This window comes from Chiloscyllium plagiosum, unplaced genomic scaffold, assembly GCF_037043375.1.
Source record: "Chiloscyllium plagiosum isolate Xiang-an unplaced genomic scaffold, Cpla_swu_hap1 HiC_scaffold_26, whole genome shotgun sequence".
Taxonomy (NCBI): Eukaryota; Metazoa; Chordata; class Chondrichthyes; order Orectolobiformes; family Hemiscylliidae; genus Chiloscyllium; species Chiloscyllium plagiosum.
Genome location: NW_028270164.1, coordinates 40402343 through 40430105, shown reverse-complemented (window position 1 = coordinate 40430105; position 27763 = coordinate 40402343). Strand labels below are relative to the sequence as shown.

The following is a 27763-nucleotide window of genomic DNA, read 5'->3' as shown; positions in this document are numbered from 1 at the left end:
AAGCAGGGCTGCTTCCATTGAAATGTTGTGCTCCACGGTAGTAGACAATATATTGTAACAAAAGTAAAAGAATTTACAAGTTCTCACAATCTTATGCAAGCTTTATTGGGCTCATGAAATTGTACACAGTGTAAAAATGCAATCTATTCCTTCTGAAAATGATTTAGTTTTGCACAGAAACAGTTCAACTTTTGAAAAGTGTAACTTATTTTTAAAAAATGAACAGTAGGGTTCACTGATTATGAAAGAAACAAATCCAAGACATGATTTCAGGCAATCAAGCTCACTAGATGACAACCTACATCAAGCTAAACATTTACTTAAAGTCCAGTTGAGGGAATCAGGTTATACTTCAGTAGATTTTACTGATATTTTAAAGTACAGAAGCAATACATTGTGAGCAAGTTGAACAGGTTGATCAATTCATGGATTCTGCCTCACTCATAAATAGGTAGTGCTGTATTATTCGATGTTCAACAACTAAGGTCTACAAAGTATTTTCCCCAATTTGTTTCTATCCACTGAGTATATTCATTAAACATGAACTTACAGCAAGGCAACTTATTGAAAGAGACTATTTCCATTGGTGTGAAAAATTTTAAATGGGCATAGGCATTAAAACTAACTATCCAAAAATGTATGTGTAGTTATTTTTCATGATCGTACTTAATTACATTCCTTCAATCAGCTCCCCTCACCAAGGAAAAGTGAATGAGTGTTTTATGCTTTTGAAAATACTAAATCTCAACTCAAATGCCAAAGTGGCAGAAAACCTGGAATGTTGTATCACAGAAAATTAAAAATACAAGTATGTCCTCTTGTTACCTCAAAATGCACCACCACCATGTAAGCTGTAAAAAAAAAAATTCATGGCTACAAATTGTTAAATTGAGCCTTGCTATTTGAAGTGCAAAAATGGACGAGCACAAGAATATTCAGATTAAAAAGACATCTTATCAAAGCAACTGGAAAATTTCTTCAAAAAAGCAAGTTCCATGTTAAATATATTATTCAGATAACTTATTTGAATATCTTGAAGATAGTGTTACACTTGGAGATCTGGTTCTCATTTAACTTAAAAATTCAATACTTGCAAGTTGAATTCTCCAAATTATTCTTCAAGCATGTGCCTGTTCTTTGTTGTAAACTACCTGCATGTATGAGCAATCAAACATTTCATCAAAAATGAGTTCCTCTATGTTTCAATGTTTAGAATGCTTACAAGAAAAATTTAAATACAAGAATTACATTGTTGGCAGAAACTTCACATTCATCAAGACTTTCAGCAGTTTTCAGCTATGCTGTTTTAATTGATCAATATTTTATCTTTCCCAGCAGAAAATTGTATAGTTTAATTGACAGTCTATGCTTTAAAGGCTATCACTTAAAAATAAGACTGTTATTGATATTTTTCCCTATTCACAATGCAATAATTTAAATGCCAGTCTCAGGGAACTTAGTTTCAGTAACAGAAAGAGAAATCTGAGTCAAGTGATAAGTAGAAAATTGGCACAGAAATTTTAAGAACAGGTTCACTGATTTTAAACATAGCAAAGGCCAAATAGTTTCTCCTAAACAGAGAGAGTCTGCATGTTTAAACATGGGCATTAACGTATGCGCGTTTGTTTGAGACCACTATTTATAATCAATCCAGAAATTTAAATTATCTTTCAGCATGCTGTTTATGCATATTTAATGAGAAATAATGGTTTAAGAACAGACGCAGAAACTACATTGGCTCTAACACAAATAACAAACTCAAAATAATTTAACTCTTAAGTTTTCACACATTGGTTTAAATGTTCATTTGGGATAAAAACATTACTTTGCAAGCTTCAGACTACACTGAAACATTTATATTATTAAACCCAAACAAGCTGAAATTCGTCTGTGTATATATTGGTTTTGCTTCAGAAAACAATTTTTTTTGTCTTCAAATATTAACAAGAAACAATTATTTTCATCCATGATATTGCCTTCAATGATTATCTTTGAATTCCATAATTCCACACCTCCAGAAACAAAGCCTGTTTACAAATGTAATGCCAACTTGGAAATTAACTTCTTTTACTTCATTTATGGCATGTCAAATAACATTCCAAATTAGATAATCAGAATATTAATGTGCCATTACGCTTTCATGTTTTAGTCTTTCGAGGATTTAAAACAAGTTTTCTGATTCAAATAACGAACTGCACCAAGCGACTATTTTTTAGTTGAAATAAGATTTGCAACCCACAAGCTTAGTTATTTTTAGAGATTCTGAAAGCGTAAAACAAAAATCAGCATTTCTCAGATTGTGTGTATATATCAGCCACTCTTGATAATTCCTGCCCAGTGACAGTAAGTAAAACTTGACATTTAACCTTTCTTTCTGAGCAAGGATCGATAAATATTTATCACTGCTCCATACTACCTATAATAATATGATAAGACAATTTATCTGTCAAATTACTTTACACAGCAACTAAACTGCTGATGGATTATGAAACATTCCTCCACTGTACTTCATGGAAAGTAAGAATAACTATGCCATTTTTTTGAGTGGGTAATGTGAAAGTTTACTTCCTTACAATTAAAACTTTTTTTGAACATTTCTAAATATGACGGTGACTAACTAATTGCGCCTTCTCCAGGTGTAATCTGGCGAACACTCCATCACTTAAACACTTGCTTTCAATTTCGTTCAATTCTGACTCTTCAGAATTAAAATGGTAGTTGGGGGCGGGGCAGGGGGTTGGAGGGCAACATGGTCCGAAATTGAAACAGTGCTCATGCAAGTATTTTCTCAACAATAAATTGACTGCAAAGACTAGTTTTTCTTGTGAGTCATAATAATCTGATACAGTGATTTTAACCTGAGTTAAATTTAATGTTCTTAGCAAAAACTCAACTCTGTTTCTAGGAAGTTCTGCAAGCTATTTTATAATAGTCTTTAATGGAACATTTTACAAACAGAATTTTTTATATTGGCCGTCATTCAGATAAATATATGTAGTGCATTGAATGAATGCATTCTAAATGAGATGCAAATATATGTAAGCAACTGTCCTGCCCATTGTAAATTACTGCAAGTGTTTGAAAAACAACTTCATACATTCCAAGTCAAAAGTGGTCTGCATCACATCTTAGACATTCTGCAATATAAAAAAAAAGCAAGTTGTGGTGTTGAACAGTGCCTTTATCTAAATTAAGATTACTTTATATAACAGAAACATAGAAATCTCAAAAAACATTAAACTATTGTTCTTAAAACTGAACTCATTTTCTTTATCTACCATGCAAAGCACTTTCCAGAACCCATCTTGTGTCAGCAGTTTCACATGATGTTGTGAAACAACACTAAATGCTGGCAGAAAAGGGAAACTGTGGATGCCACCAGTCCAGTAAGCGCACACTATGCACAGGGTCCAAAACAACTTGGAGTCCTTGGTCCTTTTTTGGCTTTTTTCCATGTGGAAGTGGAGAATCTTGGAACAGCATCCTAACACGGTGGTGCCTCATATCAGTGCTTACACTTATTGTAAACTGCAAGAGAAAAGAACAAGACACAATCTATCATGCTTTTCAAAATTTCAATGCCCCAAAGTGCATAACAGTCAATTAATACCCCTGAGGCTGAGTCACTAGTGTAATGCAAGGAAAATCTGTATGACTTGTCATATCATAAAAGAAAGATAGTGTTCCAATCCATTCTGCTGAATACAAGTTTCGTAAAATAATTTCAGATGCAATGTGACTATCCTTTCAAAACATAAATCAAATGCTGACATTTGGCCTTCCATAGCTGGTTTCTCTTATGAAGTCGACTCCAATAAGAAGATTATGCTTCCTAAATTTGGAGGAACCATAAATATCCTGGCAAAGCGAGTCCTAAACAAATAAGGAACCTCCAATAAGCTTATTTCATTGTTGAAATAAGACGTATTTGTTGAAGCTTTTCATCTTGCACTCAGCAAGACCATTTGCAAGAATACCAATGTAAAGAGGCACAGCAATTTCATACTGTACAAGAAAAATGTGTTGATTCATTGGAAAATAGGTTCTGATTAGTAGAGACATTGCTATGAAGCATGCACCAGTTAGAAGATGAATGAGAGTTAACTACTAAGGCTTTTACTTTGACTAATTGATTCATTCCTCAGAGTAATAACAGGATGCTTGTCATCTATTTTGTTCAATTAAACCAGGGGTCATAGGTATATAATTTCTTAAACCCATCAGTATGCACTTCTCATACAAAACAAAATTATTGTTTGTTTACATTGGTTAGGATTCCTGAAGAAGGGCCTGTGCCCGAAACGTCGAATCTCCTGTTCCCTGGATGCTGCCTGACCTGCTGTGCTGTTCCAGCAATAAAGTTTCAACTTTGATCTCCAGCATCTGCAGACCTCACTTTCTCCTCATTGGTTAGGAATTGTCTTGATGAGTAGAAAATGTGTCTTTATGAGCAGTATATAAATTCTGTACTACCAAATGACCATCTCAGATTACGGTGTAGCTTTGCTCGCTGAGCTGTAGGTTTGATATCCAGACGTTTCATTACCTGGCTAGGTAACATCATCAGTGGCGACCTCCAAGTGAAGCGAAGCTGTTGTCTCCTGCTTTCTATTTATATTTTTCTCCTGGATGGGGTTCCTGGGGTTTGTGGTGATGTCATTTCCTGTTCGTTTTCTGAGAGGTTGATAGATGGTATCTAGATCTATGCATTTGTTTATGGCGTTGTGGTTGGAGTGCCAGGCCTCTAGGAATTCTCTGGCATGTCTTTGCTTACCCTGTCCCAGGATAGAGGTGTTGTCCCAGCCGAATTGGTGTTTTTTTTCCTCCGTGTGTAGGGCTACGAGGGAGAGAAGGTCGTAACTTTTTGTGGCTAGCTGGTGTTCGTGTATCCTGGTGGCTAACTTTCTTCCTGTTTGTGCTATGTAGTGTTTGTGGCAGTCCTCGCATGGAATTTTGTAGATGACGTTGGTTTTGTCCATGGGTTGTACTGGGTCTTTTAAGTTTGTTAGTTTTTGTTTGAGAGTGTTGGTGGGTTTGTGTGTTACTAGGATTCCGAGAGATCTTAGTAGTCTGGCTGTCATTTCTGAAACTTCTTTGATGGATGGTAAGGTGGTTAGGGTTTCTGGCTGTGTTTGGTCTGCTTGTCGTGGTTTGTTCTTGAGGAATCTGCGCACTGTATTTTTTGAGTATCCGTTCTTCTTGAATACGTTGTATAGGTGGTTCTCCTCTGTTTTCCGAAGTTCGTCTGTGCTGCAGTGTGTGGTGGCTCGTTGGAATAGTGTTCTGATACAGCTTCATTTACGTGTGTTGGGATGGTTGGTGGTGTAGTTAAGTATTTGGTCAGTGTTTGTCGGTTTTCTGTATACGCATTTGTAGTTCTCCGTTGTCCTTTCTTTCGACTGTGACGTCCAGGAATGCGAGTTTGTTGTCGGTTTCTTCCTCCTTGGTGAACTTTATGCCTGTGAGGGTGTTGTTGATGATGTTAAATGTCTCTTCTATCTTGTTTCATTTTGTGATGACAAAGGTGTCATCTACGTAGCGGACCCAGATTACAGAATGTAATCTCAGATTACATTTAGGATTTCTATTTTGTATCACAATACAAGATAAATTTTAGTCACATTGGATGATTTCCATAGCAGACTTAAGTGACAAACAGATTAATTCTCTATAATGATTATTTATGGATAAAAGTGATACACAGTTGTTCAAATTAGCTTAAACAAAACAATATTTCAAGAACTTGGGTGTGCTTGACATCTGTTAGCCATTTAATGTTCTTTTCTTAATCCTTGTATGTTCACAGTCGATAAAAATGAAAACATTTTCCAAGCTTGCAATTCTCAAATCCGTTTTGATAGAACATCATTCTTTAAAAAAGCTTTATGAAATTTAGTATGAAGAAAGAAGCCATAACATCTAGAAAATAAAACTGTCACATTAAACAAAACCTTGAAAAGTTAGTATGAATCAAGTACTTTCAACTCCATGCATAATTAAGTTTTTCTACAATAGGAATTTGTTATTTTCCTGATTATCTCATAACCTCAAGAAAACACTTGTGAAAGGTTTTCATACAAAGATTTGGATTAGATGATTAAGAAGGACGACATATCATTGAAAAATAGCCAGATTCTGCTGTAATAATTTTCCTTCCACAAATTATCCTTGAAATTGTAGTCAGTTTAATATGTTCTTTAATAAGAGAAAGATGAAAGAAACAATACCAATTCTTATTGTAAAAGTTTTATCATGCAGATTATTTAGCTTTGGAATATTAAAATGCTCTTACCAATGCTAGAGTCATTCCCATAACCACTGGCGTGAAGATGAAATTGAGAGTGGTTATCTGCAGCAAGTAGCAGTCTTGGTCAGGATTTGTGTGCACCTCTTCATACTGTCTTGGAAATTGAAGCCCATTTCGAGACCCATTTTTCAACTTGGGAGACTGAAGGACATAAATTAAGATAGATACAAGTCATTTAAAACAAAATTCTTCCCATTGAAAACTCTAGGTCATCTACGGTAATATGGAAATCAAAGGTTTGACAGCAAATTTTGGAACATAAAACCAAAACCTTTCTGATCTGGTGAAACAGAAATAGGAATTCTGTGGATGATTTTTCCTCCTAGTCCAGGAGTGAAGAAACCAACAGTAAGATCTTACAGTGAGGTCAGCTAATACTTTGCAAATTTGGATTGTAAGTCTCAGGCACTCATTGCATAAACCCACTGATCTAATGGGGAACTAGAAAAAGTTATCTGAAGTTCACAAAACAAGACAGTTTAGGATTTATACACAAGAACAATCTACCAATCATCAGAAATTGAGGTCACAGAGTCATAGTGTTATACAGCATGGTAGCAGACCCTTCCACCCAACTCATCCATGCTGACGAGATATCCTAAACTGCTCTAGTTCCACTTGCCAGCATTTGGCCCATATGCCTCTCAGCCCTTCTTATCCATATATCCAATGAGATGCCTTTTACATGTTGTTATTATACCAGCATCCAACACTTCTTCTGCAGCTCATTCCATATAATGCGCCATACGCTGCGTGAAAAGGTTGCCCCTTAAGTTCCTTTCATATCTTTCCCCACTCCCCTTAAGCCTACGCTCTCTAGCTTTGGATTCTCCTCTCTCGAGCAATTCACCCCATTCATGCCCGTCATAAACCTCTATGAAGTCACCCCTCAGCCTCTGACACTCCAGCGAAAAATCCCCCAGCCTATTCAGCCTCTTCCGAGAGCTCAAACCTACCAATCCTAGCAACAACCTTGTAAATCTTTTTTGAACCTTTTCAAGATTAACAACACCTATCCCAAAGCAGGGAAACCAGAACTGAATACAATATTCCAGGAGTGGCCTAACCAATGTCCTGTACAGCTGCAACATGACATCCCAACACCTGTACTCAATGCTTTTAAAACTGAATATTTCAAGTATTCCCTGTGTAGTTTGAAATATCACTTAATTGTTGTTACAGCTGGAACACAGAAAATGAAAGATTTAGAAGAAATTAACCATTAAAAACAAAACTTTAAAGGCACACCTGCTTTTTGAATTTGTAGTTGAATTCCCATCTTTGGTCTGATCTATTTCCAGTCCCCTTCTTGCACCAGTAGAGCAAGCACTGAAAATAGAACATATGATGTGCTTCATGACAAAATGTTGGATTCACATGTTAATCACATACAAACTTGTATTTTTAAATCAAAAAAATTTGTAACTGCACAATAGTGTGCAAACTGTATTAATGTTATTCATTAAGAAAATCATTAAAAATAAATGCTTTGGTCTTAAAAGATGTGTTGAGCTTGGTGGTTAGCTTTTGTGAATTAGCAAACTTCTTTAACTAATCGGTATAAGAATTTGCATAACTTAATTGGCCCCTTTTACTACAAGTTAGCCCTGCATCAAAAGTTTGCTTTAATTAAAACGTAAAATGGATCTGTTTTAAGTTTCAACAGATCTTCTGCAATAATACAGAAAAAATGTGTCTCATTCATGAATAAAGATTAAGGAAGTAGTGTAATTTTAAAGAGGCATGTCTCAAAACAGTTAATTATTCAAAGTTCAGTACTGACTGCATTTGGAAAAGTATGATTTAATGATTTTTTTAAAACCTAGCTCACAATTCATTTCCTCTAATGTAGATTTTTATGAAGAAATAGAGGGAATGCACAATTTAATACATCAATCACTTCATTGATATTTTTTGTAGTTGCAACATTTAAATGCTATTTTAATGCATTTTTTCAGTATATTAACATCTAATAATTAAACTTCTTCAAGCAAAATAATGTCATTTCCATAACTAGATCTATCAGAAAAATGCAAAATCTGCATTTTGCAATATATTGTTAAACTAACCTAATGAAGAACACCTTGGAGTTCTTTTTAAAATCACAAGCAAAGAGGTTTAATTTAGTTGATCAGCGTTCACTGTACCAAGCAATAGTAAATATCAAAGGATTAAGTTTTGACTTACGCTACAGTTCTGTAATGTATTTGGAGTTGACTCAGGAATTGCAGGTTTTTCTGATATGCGCATACGAAATGGCTCATACATGTGATACAGAGAACGGATCACACAGGCACGCAGTGAACCCAACTTTCCTATGACTTCGCGTTGCAAACGTACAGGCAAGTAAACATCTGAACAGTAGTACCTACACATGAAGTACATTTGTGGATCAGTTAAGTGAAAGCATAGCAAAATGTCATGTTTGACTGATGTTAAAATGTAGATTCTTAATATACATATATATTGCTTAATAAACAGATACTCACCAAATAAAAACCAAATAATTAATTGGTAAAATGTCTGGGAGGTACTCTGAAACAATGACTACTAAATTCTAAATTGTAGCCTTCAATTAGAAAACATTTTTAAAAAAGCCTTCAGAATAAGTCTTTTTATAACCTATAACATGGAAAATATACATCTGCACAAACTAATTTTTGACACAAATGACTTTTGCACAATAAGCAGCCTTATCATATACCGCAGCAACAGAAAAACTATTCAATCCTTGGGACCAAATACTAACACAGCTCTATCTCAGGGACAGAACTTTTTTTTCTGCAATTATAGATACTAACTAAAGAACAGTCTATTTGACAGAATTTCTTTTAGAAATAGCAGATATTACAGCAATTTTGAGCATAAAGGTACGTGAAAAGACAGCTGATGATTCTAAGGAATATTTAATTTATATTCATTCTAAAACTTAGTGCACAGTTAACCATTAAGATGGAAAAAAATAGCACTTCACTATATTTTCTTAACCAGAGACCAAACAATCCAATCCTACTTATGTCACCAAAAATTGCTTCCTAACGACTGCACTGAAATCCAAAACATTAAATTTCTAACAATCACTTATATTTCTTAAAATGTTCAGAAACATCCCTTCTATGCAAAGAGATTTTTAAGCAAACTTCTTTAAATAAAACCCATAAGTCTGCAATGACAGCACAAAGCACATGTCCTGTACCCACTGCACATGATGCTTAAAACCTCCAATAGAATTGTTGGTTATTCAATCAGTAAGTAAGGCCATCAGTCAAAATGAATTTAACTGGCAGAATGAATTACTACCACATACAATCAACTATTTAATGTTAAAGGGGAAGGGAAATGAAAATGTAAAAATTATGATTTGGTTTAAATGTCCTCAGCACGCCGACAATATATTTCCAGCCCATTCTACACTGGGACAAAAAAGGAAGCTTGATTATACTTAAGTTTATATAGGAACATTGGCTTCAATTGGTCCAAAGCAAGACAGTCCATAATCACCCTTGTGGGTGAGTACAGAACTATGGGACAATTTAAAAATAAGAGATCACCTGTTTAAAGTGAAAATACAGAGAAATCTTCTCTGTGAGAGGTGTTTGTCTGTGGAATTCGTTTCTCCAGATAGTGGTGGAGCCAGAGTCACTGAATATTTTAAAGGCTGAGTTGCTAACATTCTCTTACAGATAAGCCAGTCGCCATAAATATAGAGGGGCATATTCAGATCAGTCTTGATTTTATGAAATGGTGGAACTGGCTTGAGGGGCTGAATGGTCTACTTCTGCTCCCAATTCATACATTCCTATGCAACTATCATCACTGAAAGTTGTGCAGCTGCAGAATATTAATAATTACAGTAGACCAATTAAATCCATACAGAAAAAATCCTGGGTCTGAGCTGGATGAACATATTCAGTTTTAAAAGTGTCAAACAATGTATTTCAATCAAGAATTGGGTAAAGGTTGTATTGCAAGCGATCGACACAAAAATTAAGTTTATTTGCAGTACTCAGTTAAAATCTGCAAGCACACAGAATATAATCACAGTCCCTGGAAGTTCAAAGCATTCTAAAACAGAATTGATTAGTTTGCGTGCAAATCAAAAGATGAAACATGACCAAATATTTAAAATTTTGATGACCTAATCTTAAAAGAATCGTTAAAAATGTATAAGAGCATATAAAGAACTGGTTCAACTTGTAGCAAAATATTTCTTGGTTTGTAGGTCCATTCAGGTGTACTAAACATAGGGATATTATTCCTTCTAACAGCAAAGATAAATAACTAAAAGATTACACATATCAGAAATGCAAGTTTCACAAGAAACGGGAAGCTGCATTTACAGTCATTCAGACAATGAGGGTTCCAAGATAACCAAATAGATGGAAATGTTTTGATATGGATTTTTTGCCCTTTGGACCATTTCACAGAACTAGCCCTGATTTGTCTTTTTGCACGCAAGACCTCAAGAAATAGGAACAGAAGTAGGCTATTCGACCCCTTAAGCCTACTCTGTCATTCAATAGGATCATGGCTGATCTGACATTCCACACATCCACTTTCCTGCCTTTTCCTTGTAACCCTTGATTCCCCTACGGATCATGATTCTCTCTCAGTCTTGAATACATACATAAGTCTGCCCCCACAGCTTCCTGTATCAAGACATTCTAAAGACTTACAACCCTCAGAGAATAAATTCCTCCTTATCCCAGTCTTAAATGTCACCCTTTTATTTTGAGACAACACTCTCTGGCCCTAGACTCTCCCATGCTCTCCCAGCATTTACCCTGTCAAGCCCCTTAAGAATCTTACATCTTTCAATGAGATTAGCTTTCACTCTTCTAAATTCCAGTCAGTAGAGCTCCAACCTGTTTAATATTTGGTTATAAACTAATCCCTCCATAGCAGGGATCATCCTCATGAACATTCTCTGAATTGCCTCGAATAAAATTATGTCTTTCTTTAAATAAGGGAACCACAAATGCTCAAAGTACTCCAGATGTGATCTCACCAGCACCTTGCAGAGTTACAGTAAGATTTCCCTAATCTAATACTCCAAACCTCCCTTGAAGTAAGATCCAACATTCTTTCACCTTTCTGATTATATCACCACTGTGCACGTGGTTGGATGTTTAAGATGGTCCAAGCATCTAATTAGACAATTTGATTTAGATCAATTGAATTTGCCCTTATTGTTGAAGAAAATTCTAACAAAAAATTATAAAAGACAATATTCCACAAAGATAAAATTTGAGATACTGAGCCCTTGTGAGAAAATTGAAAGGAGATTGAAAGCTAGGTCAAGCATAAAGCTTTTCTGGATATTGCAAAAGACAGCAGGAGAAGCAGAGAGGAAAGGGAATTATGGGAACAAGTTGCAAAGAATAGGGCTAAAAGGTTGCTTTGCCACTGAAAGTGGAGGAAAGACAATGGTGATGCACTGAAGTTCAAATGAGCTTTGTGCAAAGTGACAAAAAACAGAAATCATGGGAGAAACTCAACAAATAGTAAACCCGAGAAGGAGAAAAGCTGATAATGAGGGACCACGAGTACTTGAAAATGGATTGGCTGTGCTAAAAGCAGCCTATGGCATGCCAGGGCCTGGCTTGTGGGGGTTGATGGAGGAAATGGAAAGAGGTGTATCAAGCACTCACATTATTGAACTCGATATTGAATCACAAAGACTGCAGGGACCTCTAGCAGAAGATGAGATGCTGTTCTTCTCGCTTGTGCTGAGCCTCACTGGAGCAGACACAAGACTGAAATCTGGGCCAGTGAACACGCTTGTATATTGAAGTGGTAAATGGAAACTTCAGGCCAATTTTATGGAAAGAACACAGGTGTTCTGCAAAGCAGTCACCCACTCTGCATTTCATCTTCCCAGGGTAGAATACATCACATTGTGATCAATGAATACAGTAGAATAGATTTATTGAAGTGCCAGGTCAAGTATGTGTCAGGTGGTGGCATGTGCTGGAGGTGATGGAAATGGTAGCTTATGACCCTTTGTATGTGGATACTGGTGGGGTGGGGAATAACGATGAGAGATCCTATCGATGTGTGGGAGGGAAAAGAAAGAATGAGGGCAGCAATGCAGGAAATGGGTCAGACAAAGCTAAGGGCCCTGTCAGCCAAGATGGCAGGGAATCCTTGATGGAGGAAAAGTTGAACATTTCTGAGACCCTCACAGAAAGTGGAATTATCAGAATAGGATGGATTCCGGACTCAAAACATTAACTCTTTCTCTTCACAGATTCAGGCAGACCAGAGTTTCTCCAGCAATCTGTTTTTGTTTCAGATCTTCAGCATCTGCAGTTCTTTGTTTTATTCACGTAAAGTTTGGAGGGTTGTGATCAGAGTGATTTTAAATTCTAGGTGCTGTTAAGAAAAGGTCAGTGTAGGTCAGTAAGGATTGGACTTGACAGTCATGTGGCAGTTAATGCTGTTTAAAATGCAGAGGCAGGATTCTCAGCATGTTGGAAATTTGGAGGGAATGCACACCAAGTAAGGCACTGGAGAAACCATCTGGACAGAGTCATACAGTGCGGCAACAGTCCATGCCAAATATAATCCCAAATTAAACTAATCCCACCTGCCTGCTCTTAGTCTATGTCCCTCCAAACCTTCCCTATTCATGTACTTAACAAAGTGTCTTTTACACATTGTAACTGTGCCTACATCCACTACTTCCTTAGGAAGTTCATTTCACGTGCAAACCACAATCTGTGTAAAGAATTTGCCTTTCATGTCTTTTTTAAAATCTCTCTCCTCCCAATGTGGTCCCAATCTTGAAATCCCATTCGAGGGAAAAGACACTTACAATTAACACTAATCGTACCCCTCACGATTTTATAAACTTCGATAAGGTAACCTCTCAACCTCCCCCATTTCAGTGAAAAAAGCCCCAGCCTCTCTTTATAATTCAAACCTTCCACACTTAGCAACATCCTGGTAAATTTCTTCTGAGCCCTCTCTAGCTTAGTAATATTATTCCTATAACTGGGAAACCAGAGTATTGCAGAAGAGGCCTCAGCAATGTCCTGTGTAACCTTAACATGACTTCCCAATTCCTGTATTCAAAAGACTGGGCAATAAAGGCAAGCATGCTAAATGTCTTTTTAACCATCTTGTCTATATGTGATACAAACTTCAAAGAATTATGTATCTGAATCCAAGGCCCCACCATTAATTGTACAAGCCTTGCCCTTGTTTGTTGTACCAAAACACAAATCCAGATTGAATTCTATCTGCCATTTTTTCATGGGACAGCGTTTGGCAGCAGTAGTTGAAAAAGACAAAGTTGTGAAGGTGTTTGTGATCTAGGATTCGAAATTCAACTTTGTACTGAAGGAACTGGAGCTGCAGTTTCTCACAGATTAGTTCAAATAATCATGTAAAAAAACTACAAGGGTATCTGGTATTGAGGTTGCACTGACATTTCGGAGAGGACAAAAAGGGATAGGCTTCAGTCTTGCCAATATGCCACCCAGAGAAATATTTATTCATCAACAACAGTGTTTGATAATTCACCCCCACAACAATCTTAACATTAAGAAAATGGCAGAAAAACAGAGCTGGATGTCTCTTCACTGTGGTTTGCACTTATAATTTCAAGTACTTTATATTCAGAAACAAATTGATGCAAACAATTTACAAATGCACCTAAATCTTCCACATGATTGATTTTGTAAATCTGTGATAAATGGTTGTAGTTAGTGAGTTTTGAGAAGATTTGTAGCTCGAGTTGAGGTTCTCGATGTAGGGTTGTTCGCAAGCTGGAAGATTTGCTTTCAGATATTTCGTCACCATATTAGGTAACATCTGCAGTCAGCCTCTGGATGAAGCACTGGTGGTGTAGCATGCTTTCTATTGATATGTTTGAGTTTCCTTGGGTTGGTGACATCATTTCCTATGGTGATGTCATTTCCTGTTCTTTTTCTCAACAAACGCATCGAATTGGATCCCATTTACCACCCCTGAGAAAAAGAACAGGAAATGACATCACCACATTAAATGACATCGGAACCCAATTAAACCCAAACACAAATAGAAAGCGGGCTACACCACCAGTGCTTCATTCAGAGACTCGCTGAAGATGTTACCTAGTATGGTGACAAAACGTCTGAACACAAACCTTCCAGTTCAGTGAGTAAACCTGCATCCAGATGGGTTATAGTTGTTGTTCGGATGGTGTACTTAAAATCCAATTTAAAAAGCAAATTTTTATGTACTTTCTTTGTGCCCCTGTAATAACAACTTCAAAGATCAGTCTCAGCAATTAGCAATTGTTCTCTCAACATGAAGAAATCAATGCATCTTACCTTCTGTATAACCTGGTCCAAAATGCAGCAGTACAGGTAACAGTCCAGGCATTTTTACAAATGAGAGCAAACTTGGTAACATCCTCAGGTCTTATGTAGGACGCCAGAAATAACCAAATATCTATGGGGTACTGCTGCCCACAGTCTTCAACATTCTCTATTGGGAAGGGAAAGAAAACATCAGTTCATTCCAGCAAGTAAAATCATATTACTCAGTGATGTCACAGCAATCAGGTGGTACAGCATGCTGCAACATTTTCTTGCATTTTGCTCTGCACAAGATCAGAGTTCAACTGTTTTTCACAATGCATTACCGTAAGTCTGACAACAGTAGTCAACAGTCATTTGGAGATTAAATAATTTACCTGCTGTGCCAAACAACCACTTTTGTTCAATACTTCCTCTCAATTATGCTGGAAGTTTGAGCATGCTACTTGAATTACAAGTGAAGTCCAATGGACAAGAAAACTACTGCATAGATTTAAAAAATTTTTGAGATGGATATGCATTAAAGCATGAGAACTAACTTCCAACAGTGCAAAACTGGGAATCTATAGTCTATGAAATACCAAAAATCTTAAATAATATTGTCTGCTATCAGGATTTGTATAGCACAGCTGGTTTTGATTTGGAGGCATGGGATAGGTTGAAGACCTCATCAAACTGAACTGCATAAACCATAACTAGTCAATGGTTTAACCAGCTGCAGAGATAGAAGGATAGAAGGAAACATAGGGAGCTGCCTGTGAGCAAGGAATTAATCAGGTTTCACTTCAGATACCTTTTATGCAATGAATGCCTGTGCAAGGAAATATGCAATTCAAACAGTGACCACAGTAATTGACATATGACTCTAGTATTAAGTGTAACAAATAAGAGAGGAGAATTTTATTGACCTTATTATAAAATGGACATTATAATTTGGGGAAAACAAGCTTGTCTTGGGAGGGTCTGGAGCAAAAATCATAAAACCTTGAGATATAAATATTGATAAAAGGGAACAAAAAGTTGAATCTTTTTGTCTTACATTCAACAGAACTAATATGCAAGAAATAAACTTGAAAGGAGAGATATACCATTTTATACAGCATGAAAAGAGGGTGCTGACCAGTAAGGATGCTACAAGATCTATCTTATTGGCGACCTCGTGAATAATGCCTTAGTAATTTGCTTACTCTGTAAACTTATCAATGAGATTATACATATCAGGATTATCTCTCTCTGACGATACCTTGATCAAATCTTCACTTGTTTATGATGAAAATGCAAGAAAGGACCTATACAATTACTATTGGCATTGACCGGTGCCCAATCTACCTCAGATTATGTTGGAAGGGGAAGATGTTTCAAAAATCTGAATAACAGGTGAAGCTAGGTGTCTCAAGCTGCTACTCTACAGTAAATTCATGTGTGCCTTTCTCCACTAACAGGATGCTGCTGTCAAGCCAAAGTATATTTTGCCTTTCACACAAATGAGTTATGTAATAAGAGTTTCCGTGCTGGTGTGATGCCAGATATGCAGACTGTACATCCCAATTGGTGGCCGACCAAAACAAAAATAATAATTCTCATTGACCATTCACAGCTGGCAGCCATTCATGATAACCAGCCGTGCTTGCAAGTCACAGAAAAGTACATCTGCCATTAGACGCAATTCTGCTCTTGAAAATCATTTACTAAATAATCCAGACTGTGCTAAGAGTTACACGAGAAACCAATTTAAGATCATCAGCCTACAGCTTCCTACGCTAGAAGTTACATACATAAATAGTCAGGACTCTGTTTTATGCAGGCTAAAGGAATTTGCATATACATCATATCTTTTTCCATAAGAGAGGTCAAGGAGAGAGCCAGACTCCGCAACATCCCCATGTCATCACCCTGACCAATCAGAATCTCCCTGGCTGTTCTGAGAATCAAGACTGATAGGTGAACTATTCTTGCTTCATCGCCATGCCAACAATGGCCCAACTAATCAGCATACTCTTTCTCATGCTGAAAAAAGAACACCATTTTATATCAGTCTGTTTCTTGGGTCCTAGTTGTAACAAGTACAAGACGAGTTAAAGCTTCAACTTCTTGTCTCTCCCTGAGGTAGTTTAAGTTTGTTACTACCAAGTATTTGTTTATTTTGTACTCTGTCACAAAGTGGTTAGACAAAGTTATCTGCGAAATATGTGTTTATCTATGAGGCACAATGGATGACAGAAAGGAGGGTTTCTAGGGATTGTTAGGTAAAGAGAAAGGAACCCCAAACTCCATGGAATGATATCCTAAGCTGCGTGAATAAAGTGTGTTCCCTATGTCTGCTGATTGCCAGAAGTGTGTCGCAAGACCAAAGTGGAGGAGGAGACTGATGCAAATATAATTTGTTCAACATACACAATAGTGCATCAGGAACTTTGGGCAGTCAATATATTGCATTCAGCGTATGACAAGGGGAAAATCTTAACTTTAATTGAAAATATAGCATCAAGAGTTTCAGACAAATTTCTAGCTTTGTTTACAATTTGTTGTTGCAATATGAGAGTGTATTACCTTGCTGTCTTTTGCTTTTCTTCTTCCTAGAAACCTTCAAGTCATTTGAGTGACCATCAACATCTACTTCATCACTGCTGTCACAATCCAAATGATCCACAGAAACAGAGGAAAGAGCCTCTTCTGTCACAGGGACTTGAGAAGCTTCCAAACCACATAATAACTTTACTGAAATAAAACCAATGAAATATTAGGAATCACTCAATGAACTGTAAAAGCATGAAACTTCCCAGGGTTTACAAATTTTATTTCATGCAAAACATTTTTAAATGTATGTGATCTAATTAAAGCTAGCAGTGACACCAATATTTCAGTGATAAAGACAGTATTAATTTTTTTGTGCCTTATCCATATTGACTCTGAAAGCACACAAGGGTATACCTCTGGAGGACCCTCTCTAGTGCCCTTGTCTGAGTCTGCAAAGAGAACTTGAAAATACCCAAGATGCTAAAATTTCAGAGGTTATAGGACAGTCACCAACATTTGATAGCACGAATTAAACATATTATATTTCAATAGAATGAGACTTACTTGTATACAATTTTTTCTAAGGAATTCTGATTCCAACTTAAACATAATTCTATACAGGAAACAATTATACAAAATTGGCTGATTTTATTTATTTAAAACACAAGACTTAAAATGCAATCTTATACAAATATTGTCACAGCTGTTTGCAAAATATACATTCAAAAGAAACTATAAATTTGTACATGATAAGGCACTTTAACTGATATTTTCAGTGAACTGAAATTTAACAATTTCACTCTACAGTAGAAGAAACTGTTACGATTTTGAGAGAATGGCAAATAAAACTGTTTTCCAATCTTTTGTTCAATACCAGATTTAGTTCTGTAGATCCAAGACTACAAATAAAGAAAATCCTGAAAGATACCTACTTAAGCCAGATCTTCCATACATAAAACATTCAGCCACGCAACAGGAGCTTATAAGCAGGTTTACAGCATGTCAAGATAAATGCAGGATGTTCTCAATGACTGAGGAGTTCCGAGTTGGGGAACTACGGTTTAAGGATATGGAGTAGGCTATTTAGGACCGAGATGTGAAGAAATTTTTTCAGCCAGAGTAGTAAGCCTGTGTATTTCTCTGCCACAGAAATCAGTTGAGGTGAAAGCACTGAATGTTTTCAAGAAAAAGAATCAGATATTGCTCTAAGGGATAAAGGGAGCAAAAGGTCTGGGGAGAAAGCGGGTAGAGGGAACTGAGTTGGATGATTAGCCACCATCATATTGAATGGCCCACTCCTGCTTCTATTTTCTATGTTTCTATAACACTTTTACCATTGAGTGCACTATCAACCTTAAGTTGCACAAATACTCAGGGCCTTTTGCTGAAGTGTACTATGAATTTGAAACAACAATCATAAGCTTAACTCTGACAAGAACTTTGTTATTTTCTTTAGTTACCTGGCTAGAACAGAATTTGACTATTGCTGAGAAAGATATGCTGCGGACACTTTTTATTTCTTGCTTTCATCAGGATATATGCAAGAGTTCCAAATTTCAAAGGGAATGACAAATATATCCATGAGAAAAAGCTCCTGATTGGTTGAGGTGTCAACATAGAGAACATGCTAGAGAACAGATATTTGCCAACCTTTTGCTTAAAAATCAAAAAAGGAAAATCAACATGGAGTGGTTAAGGTTCTGCCATGAGAAATTTACCAGGGAAATATTGTCCACATGTTGTTGATTAATGAAAAAAGACAATGCTTCGACATATTCATTCTGTTTGCAGAAGTACACATTGTACCCAACTATCATTTGCTTGTAAAAGCCCAGAATATGGTACCCAACATTAAATGCAACAGTGTGATTGGGTAACACTGACTGAACACGCCAGTTAAAACTGACACAGTACTAACACCTAATTTAAGATGATCAGTTTGGGTTTACACTGGATTCACTTACACTTGGTAGATTCCCTTCCCACGTGGTTAAAGACACCCTCCAATGCATCTCGTCCACATCCCGCCCCTCCGCCCTCAGACCCCACCCCTCTAACCGTAACAAGGACAGAACCCCCCTGGTGCTCACCTTCCACCCTACCAACCTTCGCATAAATCACACCATCTGAAGACATTTCCGTCATCTCCAAACTGACCCAACCACCAGGGATATATTTTCCTCCCCATCCATTTCCACTTTCCGCAAAGACCATACCCTCCGTGACTACCTGGTCAGGTCCCACGCCACCCAACAACTCACCCTCCTTTCCTGGCAGCACCCTCCCCTGCCACCGCAGGAATTGCAAAACCTGCGTCCACACGTCCTCCCTCACCTCCATTCAAGGCCCGAAAGGAGCCTTCCACATCCATCAAAGTTTTACCTGCCCATCCACCAATATCACTTATTGTCTCCTCTACATTGGGGAGACTGGACGCCTCCTAGCAGAGCGCTTTAGGGAGCATCTTTGGGACACCCGCATCAATCAACCACACCACCCTGTGGCCCAACATTTCAACTCCCCCTCCCACTCTGCCGAGGACATGGAGATCCTGGGCCTCCTCCACCGCCGCTCCCTCACCACCCGACGCCTGGAGGAAGAACGCCTCATCTTCCGCCTCGGAACAATTCAACCCATGGCATCAATGTGGATTTCACCAGTTTCCTCATTTCCCATTCCGCCACCTCACCCCAGCTCCAACTTTCCAGCTCAGCACCGCCCTCACGACCTGTCCTACCTGCCTATCTTCCTTCCCACCTATCCACTCCACCCTCCTCTCTGATCTATCACCTCCATCCTCACTCCCATTCACTTATTGTACTCTATGCTACTTTCTCCCCACCCCCACCCAGCCTCTATTCCTGATGAAGGACTTTTGCCCGAAACGTCGATTTTCCTGCTCCTCGGATGCTGCCTGACCTGCTGTGCTTTTCCAGCACCATTCTAATCTAGATTCTGGTTTCCAGCATCTGCAGTCCTTGTTTTTACCTAGATGCTACATATATTTAGACAGAGGACCTAAACATTGCAAACAGCATGTTTAGGTCTAGGCATTAAGCCTTTTTCAATTAAACAAGTGTCTCAGGAGTAACTGATCTCCTACACATTCCCCATGCCAGTAGCTCAATCAGTGCAAATATTAAGTGGCAATACTTCAACCAGAATCTATCTACCCACCAATCAACACACTATTCACATGCAGTATTGATTTAGTATTCTTGTGTCAGTCCTGATAAGTACAAAATGAAAAGCTTCAACAGGAGTCACTTTATTATGAATACAACTTATCAAAAGAAACCCAAGATTAGCACTCGGATAATATGTATTAAGATGATACTCCCTCCTTCAAATAATGTGTTCACATTTGTTGAGCAATTGCAATCCACAAAATTGGATTCTTCACCTTCTGATTTTTAATTTTTTTTTGCATGCCATGTGGATACCACTGGCAAGGAAAGTATTTGTTGTCCATCCATTTCATAAGGTAATTAAAATAGTGTATAGTTGAGACCAGGTAAGGATGGCAGATTTCCTTCCAAGGAATAATACTGAACCAAGTGAATTTTTATGACAATAGTCGGATATGTAACATAAACTATTACTGTGACTAACTTGCTTTTCTAAAATTTTATTAATTGAATTTAAAGTCCAGTAGCTACAGCATTAGCCTGAGTCTCTGGAATTTGATCCAATCATCTGATTCTACCACTATGCCACTGTCTTCCTATTTAATTCTTACACTACTCATACACACCTAGAGCTTCCAGGTTTCATATGGATAACTTACGAATTTAAACTACACAGTGGACACTTCTATGCAGGCGACCTTCTCTTCCACTGTCAAACTTCAACAGCCCTCTACATGCTCCCAGCTCAGCATATCGCTGACTCAATCATTACAAGGGGGGAGACAATGGCCAACCAGTATTATCGCTGGACTGTTAATCCTGAGACCAAGGTTTGAATTCCGCCATGGCAGATAGTGGAATTTGAATTCAATAAAGACTAAGGTGCCTGCATCGAGGACTGCTCAACAAAACAATTCTATAGTTAATAATTTACATAAACCACTATGATACGCCCTAGTACACTGAACACAACCATTGTGGTCTATGCCAGGAATTCCTAGTTTTAACATTGTTCTGGAGGGAAGGAACAGCACAAGAGAACTACAACCTATTCAAGTATTACCATTGAATTAAGTTGATATGGTTTTAAACAAACGGTGAACTACACTGGTCATTCAACAATACCAAGAGTATTTCTATCCAAGTCACAAGACCATAAATTCAAGCCCAATCTAGAAGCTTCAGCACATTGCTCAGGTTAACATTCAATCATAAAATTCAAAGTACTACATAATTGCCAACGTCATGCTTTGTATGATATATTAAACGCAGGATCTAACTGTCTCTTCAGGTGCATACAAAAAAACCCATGGCACTATTTCAGGAGGAGGCGACGGCAATTCTCCTCATGCTGTGGTCAATATATCATGCACAATATAAATTAAAACAGGTTATGCAGTCAGTCATTCACATCATGGCTCTTTGTCGAAGCTGGTTTTATGCAAACTGGCTGCCATGATTTCTTTCTCACCAAAGTGACATGACAGAATAAAAAAAACCTGTTAATGTATCACATTAGAACATTTTAAGGTTGTGAGCGATCTACATCAATAAAGTTCTTTTTTTAGGCTATAACATGTTTTGACAAAACACTAAATGATATAAATTTCATTTGGGGGGAAAATGCCTCTCTCTTAAACGGTGAGGACTAGATAATTCGTTCACTTTTACACACATAGCCTGTAACAACCATGTGACTAATCTGCTTGCAGTCTAAGAACTACAGCATAACCAAGTGATAACTTATTCAGTTATCAAATTTAACCAAGTTTAATGAATAGAAGCAGAATGCAACTAGAAATCTAAAACTACAATTTAAAGAGTTAGAAGTTTTACAAAATCTTAAATCATGCTTTGAAAAATATTCATACAAACCAACCTTCTTTCTGAATTGCATTCGCTACAGCTTTCTTTATTCTACCAGTCTTCACAATAGCTGGATCTGAATCGGCATAATCTGCCACAGTAACTGCAATGGGAAACAGAAGCTAAATATTTAAATTGTAATAAATTAATACATGAAATGAAAATGCTAAATCAAACACTTCCTGCTGAAAATACAATTACAAGTGTAATTGAGACTCTCAATCAAGTTTGCAGAATAGGAGAATACATTTGGCAGGCTACCAATCTTACTAGATTTTCCCAAGTCTCATTTGGTTCTGTCAAATGGTCTGTCACTCATCTTTTTTCTTCTGGATACAAACATTTGGAATTGGGCAGACATGCCAAATATCTCTCCCTCAGGTTGGTGAAATTGGTATTCATTTCTTAAAAGACAAATAAATGTGGAGGCATCATTAACAAGAACTAGTTGACTGAATTGAACACCATAGGAAATGTTGTGGTTCTGTTCGCCGAGCTGGAAGTTTTTGTTGCAAACGTTTCGTCCCCTGGCTAGGCGACATCATCAGTGCTTGGGAGCCTCCTGCGAAGCGCTTCTTTGATGTTTCCTCCGGTGTTTATAGTGGTCTGTCCCTGCCGCTTCCGGTTGTCAGTTTCAGCTGTCCGCTGTAGCGGTTGGTATATTGGGTCCAGGTCGATGTGTTTGTTGATGGAGTTTGTGGATGAATGCCATGCCTCTAGGAATTCCCTGGCTGTTCTCTGTCTGGCTTGCCCTATGATAGTAGTGTTGTCCCAGTCGAATTCACGAAACGTTTGCAACAAAAATTTCCAGCTCGGCGAACAGAATCACAACAACGAGCACCCGAGCTACAAATCTTCGCACAAACTTTGACCATAGGAAATGAAAACAATTTTTTGCATCAAAGATATTGAATCAGTCTATTACTGACAATCCAGTATTCATTAATTATGCAGACCACCTTAACCATAATCTAGAAAATGCCAGTACTTAACAGTTTTAATAGTTGCAATTGCAGGGATTCATTTTAAAGTTACAATAAAACTACCCTCTCCATCTATTTAAACAGGATCCAAACCACTGCTGCGATCTTCTACTATAGAGTAAAATAAAACGATCTAAACTGAACATTTCACTATTAAAGGGCAAAGTTAAGAAAACATATCAGAAATATGTAGATATTCACTTCTACAAGACCACATTCAATGAGGTTGATGTTGATTATAAAAATTAAATTGAATCTTGTCTGACTACATCAATACCACAACCTCAATCTTCAATCCAACAAAAAGCATGAAACTAAAAAGGTATAAACCGAATGTAATAGAACTGTAATAAAACAGAGAATATCAGTAGTTCAGAAACACTGCTTTTATATCTTTGGCATCAGAACGCCTTGACTATGTAAACAATATAATTCAATTAACAGAGTATACATTATGAATTAGCAATGGACTGTGGAGTCGGTCTGTAATTAATTAATAATAAATTATAATCATAAAACACTTTTTTGATCTTGTTTGTGTCTCTCAATAGAGAAATGTTAAGTTAGCCATTTTCAACACACTACCTGAGAGCACAAAATGGTGTTGGGTTAGGTAACCATACATAAAGTAGCCAACAATATACAGCACTTTTAATGCAATAAAAGATCTCAAACTGCTTCACGGAAGCCTTATCAGAAAAACCTTGAGAGAGATATTAGGATAAGAGGCAAAAACTCAAGTTTTTGATCAAGTTTTAAGGTATGCCTTAAGGAAGGGAGAGATTGAGAAAGTAATAAAGGGACAGATATCCAGAGTATAGGTCCTAAATAGCTCAAGGCACAGCCAAAGTAAACGAAAGCAAAAACTGCTGGAAAAACTCAGCAGGTCTGACAGCATCTGTGGAGAGAAAACAGAGTTAACATTTCAGGTTTGATGACCCTCCTTCAGAACTGATTGCAGCTAGCAATAGATGGTAAATGCTGAACATGGGTGGGGTATGACAGAGAAAGAAAAAAACAAAGCCCAGAGGGAGGCAAAGACACTTGGGGAAAGGGATGAATAACGCTATGTCAGGGAGAAAGAAAAGCTGATAATGAGGACCATAAGCAAATAAAAATTGAATGGCTATGCTAAAACCAGCCCATGTCATGACAGGGCCTGAGATGTGGGAAGTGGATAAAGGACAAGGAAGCTGGTGTTCAGGTTCTAAAATAATTAACTCAATATTGAGTCCTAAAGTCAGCAAGGTAGCCAAGTGGAAAATAAAATACTGTTCTTTCAGCTTATGCCAAGCCTCACTAGAACACTACAGGGGGCCAGAGACAGAAATTTGGTCAGAGAACACTGGTGTATTGAAACAGCTGGCCACTGGAAATTCAGTCATTTTTGCAGTCAGAAGATAGGTGTTCTCCAACAGCGAAGGGCCCTAATAACCACAATGACGGGGAATACACAGTTGAGGAAAAAGATGGACATTTCTGAGGCCCCCGCTGTAGAAAGTTGCATCATCAGATAGGTATGATGACGGAGAAACTGGGAGAGTGGAACGGAGTTTTTACAGGAAGCAGGATGTGAAGATGTATAGTCCAAGCAACTGTGGGAATCAGTTCATTTGTAGTTGGTATGTGGCCAGCCTATCCCCAGAAATGGAAACCAAGACGTCGAGGACAGAAAGAGCAAAGTCAGAAATGGACTAGATTAAGATGACAGCCGGGTAGAAATTGGAAGTAAAATTGATTTTTTTTTCAATTCCGGATAAGAAAGGGAAGCAGCACCAATGATGTCATCAATACACCAGATAAACAGTTGCTGGGAGGGAGGTGAGTAAAACTGGAAGAATATACCACATAACCCACAAAAAGACAGGCACAACTGAAAGACAGGCACAACTGTGGCCCAGATGAGTACCCACAACCACACCTTTGATCTGAAGAAAATGAGAGGAGTTAAAGGGTAAATTGTTCAAAGTGAGGACATACTCCACCAGGCGGAGGAGAGTAGAGGAGGATGGGGACAGTTCAATCCTTTTTTCTAGGAAGAAGCAGAGACCCGCAAGACCATCCTGATGGCATTTGGACATGCAAAGGTATTACACATCCATGGTGAAGAGGAGACAGGTGGTGCCCGTGAACAATAAATTCTGAAACTGATGTAATGCATCAGAGGACTGGACAAGGGGAGAAAGAATTGAGTCAATGTTGGAAGAGGCAAGATCCTGGAGCAGAACAGGCAGAAAAAAAACAGAACTGTCCATGCAGTTCTGTTTGTGGATTTTGGGAAGAAGGCAGAAGAAGGCTGTACAGGGTTGATGTAATACATGTTTGGAGGCTGGTGGTGGAAGTGGTGGGGTCCCCAAGTAAGATGGGTGATCATCACAGACACAACAGCCTGTTGTTTATTAATGGGGTCATGGTCCAGGGCACGATAGGAGGTGGTATTCAAGAGCTGGCATTCAACCTCCGTAATGTAGAGATCAGGGTTGGATCTGAGAGCATGAGTGCAGTCAGAGAGAGACAAGTTCAAATGGACAAGGGAGGCAGAGAAATTCAGGTGATCGATGTTGACAGTTCTCAATAAACAGGTTGAGTGTAGACAAGTGGTATGGGGAAAGAGGACTTTTGTCCAAAAAAATGAGGCAAAGGCATTGGAAGTGTTCAACATTGTCATGCCCAAAGTTCACTGAAGTGGGGTTGCAGAGGGATGAAACTAAGACCGTTGCTGAATACAGAACATTCAGCATCAATGAGCAGAACGCCAGGAGGGATAGTAAATATCTGATAAGTTGTGAGGTGAAAAGGGAATGGTCAAAGAAAAGTTGGGTTTTGAAATAGGTCATACTTGATAAACTGTGGAACTAGTAGGAAGCTGTGGTGCTGGGTGATCAGAGATAGGCAGGATTTGAAATAAAGACAAGAATTTTAATATTGAGGTGCAATGGGACCAGGAACTGTTGGACATGTGTAACCTGTGAGCATTAGCATTCAGAGCTTTGGATGAGCACAAGTTGCATAATGTAAGGAAAGTAAAGCAACAATAATAGAAAATGTTGAAAATACTAAGTAGGGGAGGCAGATAATGAAAATAAAGTTGATATTTCAGGAAAAGGGCTTTTTAACAGAACTGGGACAGGTTAGAAATTTAAAAAGTGAAAAGTGGCAGTGTTGGATAAAGAACAAAACGGAGATCAGATGGAAGAAAGTAGGAAAGAATCACTACTCCATCTGCCCCCCCCCCGCCCAAGTTGGAAGTTACTGTTTGTAATTCTGCTTTTGTTTCTTTCAGCTCCTTGAAATTCATGCTTTGTTCCTTTACTTAACTCTCAGAAAACTGACAGGCCTGAAGACAGAGAACATGAAGATGATGTTTCCACTGAGATAAGACTAGGACCCAAGGGCACAATATTAGTGCAAAGAGAGGACCCTCTCTTTGGTTACAGGGAGAAGGCAGGAGATTAGAGTTGTGAAACATATCATTTACGACGAAACGGCGAGGTAAACTCGATGAGCCAAATTGTCTAACTCTTCTCCTTTATGTATGGTTTCATTATCATTTTCGTCCGCTTTGCCCGATCAGATGTTTGTGACATTTCATTTCACCTAACATTCCCTCCATCTTCTTCTTTCCACAGATGCTGTCAGACCTGCTGAGCATTTCCAGCTCATTGTGTCTTTGCGAAACTACGCCTGCCACTCCTCAAAAGGTTTCTTTCGTGCAGATTGCAGTACCAGGCACAATCAGGCGGGCAGTTTCACTGTGGAGCATTTCCTGGCAGAAGGACAAATCATTTACCGATGATACCTGCTTGCTGGCTCGGATTGTCGTTGTTTCTCAGACCCATGAGCACAGCAGGAACCTGTCTGTCCCAGGCTTTGCAACCAAAGGAGCAACCGAACTTGACAAGAGACTCAGCTCCCTGACTGACGGCTCCTCTGTCCAATCGGAAACTTCAGAGAACAATGGACACCAATCCCAACCAATCGGGCTACGCTATGTATAACCCCGCCCACTCCGCGCCAACAGGTTTGGGTGCTCTTGCAGCCGCCGCCCTCCCCCTTAAATCCCATCCCCGTTTCAATTCGCTTTCTCTCAACCTGTTTCAGAAGAAATGTTTCCGCGGTATTTCAGCCGTTTTCTGTTCCCTTTCTTTGGCATGGCGACGACAACACGAGACCGAAACACGCTATCGAGAGTTCTTCCATGTTGCGGAACCGGCAGGAGAAAAGGAAAGAAAAGAGAAAGTGATTGAGTGAATAAAAGTCACTCCCCCGGGATCTTCAGCCATATTGGAACTGAGCCTCCCGTCAGCCACCGCGCCACATCCACGGCGCCTGCGCCGAGCCCTGCTGACGTCACTTGGAGTCTCCCCTCACTGCGCAGCGTCTGACGCTCACAATGAAGATGTGCGTTCATCTAGCGCCTGTCAAGTACTTTTGAACACACCAGGAGTAGTAGGAGCAAGAGAAAAGTATGTGGCTCCCGCTGTGCCAGTCAGTTGTGATCACAGTCGATAAAGCGAAGAACCACAGGGGCTGGAAATCTGAAACAAGAACAGAAATTGCTGGAGAAACTCAGCAGGTCTGGCAGTATCTGTGGAGAGAAGGAGAAAGTGATCACTGCAGATGCTGGAGATCAGAGTCGAGAATGTGTTGCTGGAA

General features: G+C 38.3%; 1 protein-coding gene across 1 annotated transcript; it reads right to left on the bottom strand.

Annotated features, from left to right (window-relative positions):
• Nucleotides 1-80: 80 nt before the first annotated feature.
• tmem183a (transmembrane protein 183A) lies at nt 81-27400 on the bottom strand. Its single transcript, XM_043716873.2, has 8 exons — nt 27200-27400; nt 22138-22227; nt 17164-17331; nt 14626-14782; nt 8495-8675; nt 7556-7636; nt 6293-6448; nt 81-3528 (listed from the first exon to the last, which is right to left on the bottom strand). The coding sequence occupies exons 1-8, from the start codon at nt 27258-27260 to the stop codon at nt 3343-3345; spliced, it is 1080 nt and encodes a 359-aa protein (XP_043572808.1). The 5' UTR covers nt 27261-27400; the 3' UTR covers nt 81-3342.
• Between the last annotated feature and the right edge of the window lie 363 nt (nt 27401-27763).

What these genes read in the sequence shown, in the direction of transcription:
- tmem183a (XM_043716873.2), bottom strand. Translation starts at nt 27,260, where the DNA reads ATGCCAAAGAAAGGGAACAGAAAACGGCTGAAATACCGCGGAAACATT. An exon ending in AAACATTTCTTCTGAAACAG is followed by an intron (nt 22,228 to 27,199) that starts GTTGAGAGAAAG and finishes TTCCCATTGCAG; the next exon opens with TTACTGTGGCAGATTATGCC. An exon ending in GAATGCAATTCAGAAAGAAG is followed by an intron (nt 17,332 to 22,137) that starts GTTGGTTTGTAT and finishes GTTTTATTTCAG; the next exon opens with TAAAGTTATTATGTGGTTTG.